The 11,619-nt window shown below is 38.9% G+C and overlaps 1 protein-coding gene across 1 annotated transcript in view; it reads right to left on the bottom strand.

Annotated features, from left to right (window-relative positions):
* Positions 1 to 695: 695 nt before the first annotated feature.
* LOC133509628 (gamma-aminobutyric acid receptor subunit pi) overlaps positions 696 to 11,619 on the bottom strand; it is a 72,945-nt gene continuing 62,021 nt past the window's right edge. The window contains exons 9-12 of the mRNA XM_061836851.1: positions 8,984 to 9,121; positions 7,888 to 8,040; positions 3,609 to 3,799; positions 696 to 1,711 (exon numbers count right to left, since the gene is read on the bottom strand). Coding sequence (XP_061692835.1) covers positions 1,346 to 1,711; positions 3,609 to 3,799; positions 7,888 to 8,040; positions 8,984 to 9,121 — 848 coding nt within the window. The 3' untranslated portion in view covers positions 696 to 1,345. The remainder of the gene's footprint in view (positions 1,712 to 3,608; positions 3,800 to 7,887; positions 8,041 to 8,983; positions 9,122 to 11,619) is intronic.

Here is an 11,619-nt window from a genome sequence, read left to right as displayed (position 1 = left end):
TTTACCCCAAAACTCAAAATAGCTACGATAACAAAATGAACAACTGGTTAGCACATTTTCCTCACACTGCGGTTGAGGTCCAAGCCTTGCCTGAGTGGAGTTCGTATGTTCTCCCCGTGCCAATGTTTCTATGTGGCCTGCGATTGTCTGGCGAGCAGTTCAGGGTGTACCCCACCTCCCGCTCAAGGGGAGGGCTGGGATAGGCTCCAGCATTCCCGCGACCCTTGTGAGGATAAGCGGTTCAGAAAATGGAAGGATGGATCAAAATAGCTAAAAAATATTAAATGGGTACATCTTTCAATTTCAATATTTCAGAGGAACAATTCCAATTAAGACAACTAGCTTGAGACAGCTGATAAGGAAGCTTTAAACTGGTTTATTACAATGTAGTGTATACTGTACCTGTATCTGTTATGTAATAATTTCATTATGTATCTGTATTTCGCACTGTATCTACCAGATGTTAAATGTGGTCTTTATTCCACTGTTAAAGAGATAATCTGCTCTCTAAATAGGATCCATCTGTTTTCCCCCCTCTACAACAAAACCTTTTTGTTCAAACAATGTTATACAATTGTGAATCATGAAGGTAAGCAAATGGGGTCATTTAATGGTGCAGTCTAATTTGGTTTGTTTGATTGAGCTATTAATAGCAAACTAATCAAATAAACTCTTTATCTCCTATGTATCAGGTTTTATGGAGTCTGAATACTCGAGACAAAAATACTATTTGTGTGATTTTTTTAAAACTGAATTTCCTCACTATGTAAGTTTTGAAGATACTCCCATCATGAATTATTCTTCAGCATGGTATGTTTCTTTTATTTCTGTCACTACTCATCCATTTTCCCCAGTTTTACTCAAAATGTGCACCTTCAGACAGAAACAAAAAATGAAGAAAATGTATTAAAACAAAAACATAAATATCCATTTACGTTTCACATCATTGGACATTTCTGCTGTCAAGTCATAAATTAAAGCTCCTTCTCTGTCTTCGTCGCTACAACCTTAGAAGGACACAATTAGAATAGCTATGCTACAGTGAGAAATATGCAAACTGAATTGTTTTCATCTTTGGAAGCGCTTTTTCCTTTTCACGTCAAGTTTCTCTGTGTACCGGATCTCACCAGTCAGCATTAAGTAGGTTAAAACATCCGTGCTGAATCAAAAGAGTAGAAGATGCCTTGAGGGCATTTCCTTTTTTGTTCCTTAAAAACAATCTTATATCATTATCATTATGCTGCTGCTAGGAAATTATATATATAAAAAAAAGTCGCCTACATCTAAGTCACACTTCTTGTTTGTACAGTGAAATAAACACCCAGTGTACATAATGGGATAAATGCTAAAAATACAAGTAATATGTCCAATAAAGAAGATTAACAAGGACAAATGACAGGGGAAAAGTGACTCTTGAGTAATTGTCTATGTGGTGAGGATTCTCTATGTGACAGCAGTTTATAAAATTGAGAAGCTTGCGAAGGTTGGTCAGTACAATGAGACACCAGTTGGGGGGTTTTGGAGGGGACACCTCAGGCTTGGGGTCGCTGCCTGTCGGGCTGGACGGGTCAACTGGCAATTCGGCGGAGGCGGGAGCAGCGGTGGGACCTGCATCAGGTTCCTTCTGTCTCTTGGCCCTCTCAGAGTGGCTAGAGACGGTTGTGACGATGCCGTTCATTTCATCATCAAAGTTGTGCATTTGGTGGCCATACTGCAGCACATAAATGAGAAACCATGACACAACTAACTATCTGACTGAATGAGTGACCCGATACCTAACAATTGGTCTGCCTGGTTCATGCTTTTACAGTTTGATGCTTTGCTTCGTGCAGTTTACTGTATTTTATTCTCTATAATGTGAACCCATCTGTAATACTAACCCAAAAATTGGCCTCAAAATTCTGAAAATAATACCTATATAATATGCAATTTTACGTTGGAAGATTTTGCTCCGACCCATATGATCAAAACATGACGTACTCTCTGTATACTGCTTTTTTTTTAAAGGAACTATTCTGAAGTGAAGCACTTTTATTTTAACACTTATTTTCTTTTTATTTACATTCTCTTATTTTGAAATTCATAGCCCTGCTTTTATTTAGTAAATGAAAAACATACAGCTGTGCTCATGTTTAATTACCCAGGCAGGATCAGCAGAAGTCACCTGTCCCTCTGCCGTCAGCCGCAGTCTTTTCTGACTTACTTAGTGCTCGGCACGAATAAGGACATGTGAACAACACTAATGAAGGATGCTGTTAAAAATACAGTGGCACCTCTACTTACAAGCGTCTCCAGTAATGAAAAATTCAGGTTACGATATGCCTCCTCGGGAAAAATATTGTCTCTAGTTACAGAGGAAATTAGGCATATGAAAGGAAAAGCTAGGCGCTGGATTCGCAGCCCCCAAATTCCACTGAGCGTTAACATCCTGTATCTCAGTTTGTGTGGTGTGAGAGAGCTGCACTCCTATTGGCTATCGTCATAGCATCTTCCTGACATCCCATTGGTTAGATGGGATGTCTGTCTTTACCTATGCTGCTTTGCGTTTCACTTGGACACTTGACTGTCACCAAATCACGCTAGCACGCTTTGGAAAAGTACAACTTTTTTGTGACTTTTCTGGGGTTTTTTTTTTTAAGTTTATTTATCTTTCTTCATCATGCACCCCAAGAAACCCAAGTGGAATTCAGTGACATGCATGTGTACATTCGTATCTATGTTTTCTCTCAGCTGTCAAATGTTTGCCTCCTTCTCCCTTCCCCACAATGCCTTGTGCTTGTCACTCACCCTTCTCTTCGCAGTCGTCCAACACCTAAGGTAAATGATCATAATTTTTTTTCTTCTTTACATTATGTATTTTGAATGCTTATTTTTGGCAGGGTGGAGGGAGGGGGTCGGGGGCTTGGAGCGGATTAGGCTATTTACATATAAAATGTGCTTTTACTTATGAAAAATTCACGTTTCAAAATGACTTCCAGAACGGATTAATTTTGTAAGAAAGGCTACCACTGAATTGAGAACTGCTGCTGAGAACTGTAATTACTATCATTGTTTATGTTTTTATTTGTGTTTGTTTTCATGGTTCAATGTTTTTTCAAGTCTTGTGTGCTCATTCAGTAATTTGTGTCCACCTGTTCTCATTAACGTTCTAGTTTGTGTCGACCAATTAGATCCCTCCAGCCACTGGTGTCTTGTCTAAGTCTGTCAATATCTCAATCTATTTATACATTAGTTTCCTGGTTTTTCAGTTCTTGTTAGTCCAATGCCAATTGCATTGTTCCTGTCCATGTCTCTTGTCAGTGTCATGTCCAAGTTGTCCATTATGCTATGTTTCCAGATTTAGGTTTAGTTAAGGTTTTCTTTGTTAGTTTTTTGTGTGTGTTGTGGGACTTTATTTCATTTGCCTTTTTGGAAATTGAATATCATTTTGTTGAGAGTCCTGGACTCCTGCCCTGCCTCCTGCTTCCCTGCATTTGGGTCCTTATGTTGTGGTCTTGCCTTCCTTGCCTTCACAAAACTGTGACATTAACGATAATTATGATTGCAACGAGACACGAGCGAAGACCAGACAGCAACAACAGGACGGAATAACAATAGGAGAGTCTCACCATGAGCATGTGCGTGTCGCTGTACGTGAGGGTGCAGAAGTGAGCCACAGCATACTCTATGAGGGCACCAAAAATAAAGCTGAAGCAAATTCCCAAGTATACATCAATCGCCTTGATGAAACAGTTGGCATTAGGTAACGACGTGCGAGCCCCCATCATCAGAGTGGTCATCGTCAGTACTGTGGTCACTCCTGACATGGAACACATACACAGTACAGGACACATTCTTCGATAAACAAGATCAGACAGAAACCTGCTGTGAACACTATCTCCAAATTCCAACAATGTGTGTGTAATAGCTTGAGCAGCATCTTGGATTCCCATTCCTTCAAGATCAGGCTACCCCAAATACTGCGGTAATGGACCAGTGCATTGGATGGGGATCATCAGAGTCCACAAGGGCTTTGATATTTAAAGTGTATGGAATGTTTAATTTCTAATGCAAATTATCTTATCCATATGAAAATATATGTTCAACTGTACCATAAAATGCATTACCTTTTCGATGTTTTTAGCAAAAATATATGTGTTTATGAATTAAAGTCTGCAAACTTTGACCTAGTTTCCCGTGTCTGTAAAACGCGTGTGGCTGACCTCTGACGTCACTACAGGTAAAGACATCGTACTGCAGATGGTTTCTCATACAAGCACAGGCAGATAAATCGTGCTGTACAATGAACGGCCGGGTTGTCGCGTACCAAATCACTAAATACACTGCGGTTGCATAATTTTAAAACGAGACCGAAAACTTCGTATATACATTCAGGATATCGAAGCCTTGACTATTTATCCGTTTATGACTAATTAAACTAAACAAGAACTTCACAAATGCTTACCAGTCTTTGTTTCCAACACGAGGGATATCCTACTCCCTGCGTGCTCGGCGCTTTCTTCATGGCCAGCTATTTCGTCTCCATTCCAACGTGTATGCTGTCTAACTGGCTCAACTTGATAACCTTTAATGCCTTTATAAAGCTCGTATTCTTCACCATCTTCATGGGACCCTTCAGAATAGCGTTCGTCGCTTGAAATATCAGAAAATTCATCGTCATTCTTACAATGTATTCCAATGCTCGCCATTGTTGTTCTGACATCACCTTCTACTCAACTGTTTCCGCTTTGTTTCCTTCTTTTTCCAGCAAATCCAGCAATGTGCGAACTTTTTTTGCCAATCATTGAAAAATAAAAATGTTTCCTTCATAATGGATTTCAGATTCGAATTCTGCATAAAAAAAACTGTATAATATTAGCAAAAAAGTGCATTGAGGACCTTCCATAAACTTTAAGAAGAACCCACGTTGTGTCCCAGCCACTAATTGTAAAATTGTGCTGCTTTCACATTTTCTCCATCAAAATTTGATTCCTGGTAAATCAATTCCAGATATTAATTATAGAGAAAATGAAATGTCTCTGGATAGTTTCTTGAAAAAGGAAAAATGTCAATGCTGAGAAAGTCGAAGACATGAAACTATCATCTAACATTTAACCTTAGCTTCACTTTTGTCTAATTGTGGCAGATATAATTCGAAAACAAGAAAAAAATGAAAAGGCAGAGTAAATGTTTTGGCAGAGTAATAATAGTACACATCAATACATTGTTTGAAGAGAATTTTCAGGGAACAGTATCCATTAACACTTACACAGTAAACTCACTTGCAAAATTTCGGAATGTATTTGTTGGGAAATTAAGAATGACCAACATGTGAATTCACTTGTATTTGTTGGTGGCTCACATTTAAAAACATACACTAACTCAAAATGCAATGCATCATAGGCCCCGAAGAAGTGGAGGAGCTAATAAAACAAACAAACAAAAAGATCTGCCTTTGGATGTTCCAACTAAATAAACGTATCACAGATTTTCTTCATCGCTCAGCCTTTAAAAGTCTACCGACACCAAAAGCATGATATTTAATGGCTTTAATAAAAAAATATAAAAAAAAGGCAGCCGGAATGGAACCATTTTTTCACCACACGTCATAATGTTGTTGTATATGGATTTTTGCATCTCCCGTTATGAAAATCCTCTCGAGGCATTTGTGTTGGAGAAGAACCAAGAACTGACATTTTTTTGTTTTATATCTATTGTACCGGCGAAAAATTACTTGTTTTTTCATCGTGTTAGCCAAAATGCCGGCTCGTTGTATTGCTGGGTTTTGCTCGAACACTCAGGAGGATGGATTCATTCTTCACACTTTCCCAAAACACCCGGTTCATCGTGAAAAATGGATTGCATTGGTGCAAAGGACGAAAGCTTTATGGGTTCTAAATGACAGGTAGATGTGTATAGAGCTATTAAAAAAAATAATAGTTGTGGGGGACTAATTTGCGTCACAGTTTATAGCATATGTTACACTTGAATTTAGAATAAATCCCCATGGTCAAACCGGCAACATATAACAAAGCACTTGTATTGCGTTTAAGACGATTTAATCACACACAATGCAAAACAAAACAAAACAATAAAATAGAATTATAAAGACAGTTTAGTGGCGTGTCACACAAGCTAACTGGCTAACTAGACATATAGTCACCAAACTCGAACAATTTCTCTGCAAGCAGCGATCATAAAAAGCTTCGTCCGCGTCCGATGACGCAATCCTTCATGTCAGAATGTAACAAAAGATCAAGGTTATAATAACTTCATATAGTACGACAGTGTCGTTGTCATCCGCTGGCAGACAGCCTGGTGTTAGCATCAACGTGGAGGTGGATCAGGCGGGGAGGTGGTTTTGGGCCACGTGCGCGGAGGAGAAAGGACTTCTCCCCCCCACCGGTCACCGGTGTCTGGGCACTTGTTACTTCGCCTGGCATGGGTCCTCCTGAGTACGCTACATACACAAGTCATTTTGAATATTTGATCGGGTTCCTCGTCATCCTCGTCTGTCTGTCGGGGAGTCTGTTGCCAGTTTGAAGTGATACGGGTATCATCTAACATGGCTCAAAATGATAAGGTAATATGGTCACTTCACTTGCTTCTGAGATGTTCTCTTCTTCAAAAAAGAGATTTAGTCTCAGAAGGGGTGTCACAAAAATCCAAAAATCCCTCTTGTTCATCTGCCATAACAGGTGGCACAGCGTCTTCTCAATGGCAACTGTCCCAGTGTGACGTCTATAAATGACGTAGCAGGAAATATGGCTACCACTGGGATGTCAAGTGAGACTTCTGCAACTTTGCGTAAGAATGACACCCTTTTTTGCTCTTTTTTTTCCATATAGACATTGAAGTGAATAACATTATATGTAGTTTTCGTAACAATATCTATTTTAAAATGTATAAAGGGATGTCAGTTGGGCTTTAAGAACGCAACTAAAAACATTTGAATTTACTAAAATAAACTGTTATTTTGTTTAAATGTAAGCAATTAAAACACATTTACAAAATGATTCAATACAAGTCCATCCATCCATTTTCTTAGCCACTTATCCTCACAAGGGACACGGGAGTGCTGGAGCTAACTGTCAACAGCCAGGAGGCAGGGTCCACCCTGAACTGGTTGCCAGCCATTCGCAGGTCACATAGAGACAGACAAAAGTTGCACTCACAATCACACCTAGGGGCAATTTAGAGTGTTCAATTAATATGATTCAATACAAGTAAAAAAAAAACATACATCCATCCATTTTCTGAGCCGCTTATCCTCACGAGGGTCGCGGGAGTGCTGGAGCCTATCCCAGCTGTCAAAGGGCAGGAGACACGGTACACCCTGAACTGGTTGCCAGCCAATCGCAGGGCACATCGAGACAAACAGCCACACTCACAATCACACCTAGAGGCAATTTAGAGTGTTGTAATGTTGCATGTTTATGGGATGTGGGAGGAAACCGGAGTGCCTGGAGAAAACCCACGTAGGCACGGGGCAAACATGCGAACTCCACCCAGGTGGTTGGATTGAACCCAGGACCTCAGAACTGTGAGGCCAATGTTTTCCAGCTACGGCACCATGCTGCCAAGTAAAAAACTAAATCATCAAATTTATCAAGTTAATCACACGGTTATGATTTAACCTCCTAATTCCTCCACAGAAATCCATATTTTGTTTTGCACAATTGCCATTTGCATTCCATAAAATGCAATTTTTGGTTCATGTGATCCTGAAATACTGTACAATTGTGAAACATAGTTATATGCATGATACTGTATGTAGCTCTTTATAATTGAAAAAAAGGTGTACTTGCTTCATGTGTTGTATTGCTATAGACACTCTAATACCTGTATATACTCTTGAGCTCAACATTTTACATAGTAAAAACTACATGACTCCTGACTGGTCCATACCTATACAAATTCGTGCTGGAACAGAAGAAAGGGAAATCCAGAAGGAGACCCAAGAGAGGACCACCAACAGGCTTGATGGAACATATGTCTCCAGGATGAAGTACAGGATGCTCCTCTTCAGCTCAAAGTGAAAGACCAGCTTCGGGTAGTGACCTTGAAGACAATAGCCAGCACACAACAGAGAGTTGGCATGTTGTGTAACATTTAAGTATTTAAATATGGAATGTAAAAATAAAAGAAAAAACAAAACCTGTGATGCCAGACACATCAAAACAACCCCTGAGCATAACCATGTCTCCTCCATGTTTCACAGTTGGGACAGTATGCTTTACGCACACAAGCACGCACACATGCACAATTGCAAATTAAAAATTGCTGGTATCCTTTGGTTGAAGAAAGAAAAATGTTACTGAAATACATCTTCAGAAATGCATATGAAAAGCAAAAAAACCTTATGGGAACTCTCCTTTCTACAGATGAGAGAACTACCTTTTTTCAAAGAACATCAAACCTGAGACAACTGGAGATTTGCTCACAGGCATCTACTGAAAAGGTACACGAGTCTCATTGAGTGCGACAAAAATTGTTTGTTGCCAGTGACTGCCTCAAAGGTTTGCAGAGCAACATTGTTTTTGACAAAGCCTCATAAGTTAGTTTTATTTTATAATTTTGTTTGACCAAAAAAAAGTTTTCATTACTACATTTTCAGTAAATGTGTATTTATTATTACCTTTGTCATTTTCAAGTTACTTCAATGAGCATTGTGGGTTTTTCCAATAAAAAGAGTGCTGATAATTTTGTCAACAACTGTAGGTTAAGAGCTGATATTATTGTTGTTGTTTTGTGTTTAAAACAGTTATGTATTTTAGTACTAGACCACGAGTATGGATGTAGGATCAGCACATGTTCAGAGCCCAAGAGTGTTGGACCGTCTCACCCATTCTATACAGGGCAGGTACAATGGACCCAACATGTTATGGATTTGGATCAGAATTAATAGTAAAAGAAAATAATATTTCCAAAGAATCTTGAGGTTACTGTGAAAAAAATAATCAGATCCATCTAGTTAGGACAATTCAAATGTTGGTATAGTTACCAGTTTCATAGATAGCCTCAGACACAGAGGTGTAATGGTCCTCCACTGTGTACTGTGCAAGTTGAAGAGTGTCTAGGCCACTAACAGACTCATTTCCTCTGGTCCAGTAGAACATGACATCATTGATGTTGTAACCCCCTACGGAACAAGAAACCGATGAAAGTGATTTTTTTTTTTCAGGAATATTGCACAAAAATTATTTTTTATTAGCAGTTTGTCAGTAGAAATTAATCACTTCCCTTCAAGAGAATTTATCTTATAAGGGCACTCGGATATCATCACATAGCAGCAGAACCATTCTTTTATTTAACAGAGTAAAATGCACTCTTGGTCAAGTTGGACTGCGCCTTCTGCATTAAGCTTTTGTCCTCATGTAACATAGCAGAGCTCCTATTAATACAACAAATTGTGGAATGGGTGAGACAGAATGTCACTAAACCGAAATGCAGCACTGCTGAGGACACCTTGGAAAGTTAATTAACTCTTGTCCACCCACAGTTTGGTTGTTATGGGATTACAAGCTTCACTTGGCGTAAAGTCCCTTTCATAGCAGTACAAGAGCACAACAAATCTAAAACTCCTCGGTAAAGCTAGTATAAAGAGGATGTAGTCCCCTCGGGGGCGACACCACGTTCAAATAAATCTGTTTCCATCACAACACCTGAAATGGACAAACTGTGTAAGAACCTCTACCAAGCTTTGAAAATATTGTCAATGTTTAATTCATTCTAGCAACAGTGGAAACAGAATATTCTCTCTGTAATAAAGATAACGCAGTTTGACAAAAATGTCCAAGAGGAATTGTTAACCGAGATGCATTCGTCATGTTAAACTCCTGATTAAAAGGCACCACTCTAGCCTCATACAAACCGCACGAATCATGCATATTGCACTGGGCCCCAGAGAGGTAAGGTGACCCAGAAAAAGCTTGAAAAATCAGCCATGTAAAGTGTACTCTTCCTGTAACAACTACTGTGACAATTGTATACATTCTCAAACAGCCTGCCATCGCACAATAAAGTGGGCCATAAATTTGTCATTTATGCCAGGGGAAATTATCCAATTTCACTTTGTGGGTGTAAGACTATTGTTTAAGATTTATGTGAGTGTGTCCGCAATTCCTGCAGGTATGCCAATTTCGTTTTGCAACTAAAAAGACCCAAATTCAAATAATTTTTTAATGTAAATTGAGGCAAGATCGTTATATGTGTATATTTTGTGACGTTTTTGTTAGGTGGCCTGCCATAAGATTTTTTCTAATGTAAAATGTAATGTAATGTAATTCTGTTCTAATGTAATGTAAATGTCTTGGCTCACTTAATGGTTGGGCTATGTAATTGGAGCTGGAAACTCATTTATTAAGTCATGAATTCAGCCTTCACAAACATAAGAATGCATAATTTAAACGAAACAATGTGAGTTGGTGATTTTCAGGAGTGTAAAACTGCCCTACATCATACTGACATTTGCTCTATTTTGTAAATTTAGTGCCCGGATTTAGCTTAATCAGGGCAGAAAATTGTACACAAAGTTAACAAAAATATTTTCAAATGTTAATTTATGGCATATTATACAATATAATACAATAACAATAATTTCATGGTTCATGAGGTATCATATCTGATCACCGAGAAGAACCAAATAAGGTTAAACCTGGGTGTGTTTCACACATTTTTCACCAGAGGGAGCAGGAGATTAAAAAAGAACAATTGAAGTGATATTTATCAACTTCATTGTAATTACCTGTCATCTCTACATTGATTATTTCATGCATTTCTGAATAATTGACCAGAGGAGTCTCACACAAGGGTAATAGCTGAACCTCTATTTGTTTTCCCCAAATGAAGCCTTGATATTATTGTACAACTATGAAGAGTGCAGTACAATTGTATGCTATTAAGTCTTAAAACTAAAATGCCATGCAATTTAGGTCTAAATGGTTAACAAATTAGAATTGTACCAAATATCCCAACTACCATATCGTTTCATACTTTGCTGTCAAAAGTCACTTAATATTTTAGCACAATCCCAAATAAATGCGTCTCACCCTCCCACAGTGACTCCTTGCTCTGCTGTCACCTGACTTTTTGCACAATTTTAGAGGAAATTGATCTTTGTATCTTCAAGCTGGTAGATATGCAAGACATGGGGGGTAGATGAGGGCAGAGGGAAAGTAAGAGGAAGATATCGGTAAAGAGAGCCAGAAGATCAAAGAGAAACTTGATGAAAAGCGAAAGAGAGCGACAGAAGGTGCAGCTATTTAGCCAGGAATTATTGAGGCAGCGGAGAAGGGGGGCTGTCATCCGTTCAGTTTCAACCTCCAGATGCTTTTATATCTGTTAAGGAGGATTGGAGCGCCTCCATTTTTTATTTTTTTCCCCCTTTTTTCCTTTCATTTTAGCACTGATGGAACGGTGGGCTTTTGGCAGGGAGCAGAATAAGCTAAGCCTGCACGGCATAAAGCTGGCGGATCGGGAATGACAGCAGATCTCTGAGGGTGGCAGAACCTGCACATGGGGGAGTTTGTTTCTCTCGTCACAGTCATTTCATAACATGTTTTCATTCTAAAGATGTGCTTGCTGACTTCCTGATAAGACAAACATGATTAGTGTTTAAAAAAAAAAAAAAAAAACTGA

Source organism: Syngnathoides biaculeatus, chromosome 12 (genome assembly GCF_019802595.1).
Source record: "Syngnathoides biaculeatus isolate LvHL_M chromosome 12, ASM1980259v1, whole genome shotgun sequence".
NCBI classification, from domain to species: domain Eukaryota; kingdom Metazoa; phylum Chordata; class Actinopteri; order Syngnathiformes; family Syngnathidae; genus Syngnathoides; species Syngnathoides biaculeatus.
Note: the sequence above shows the minus strand (reverse complement) of the source record. Positions and strands in the feature narration are given on the sequence as shown.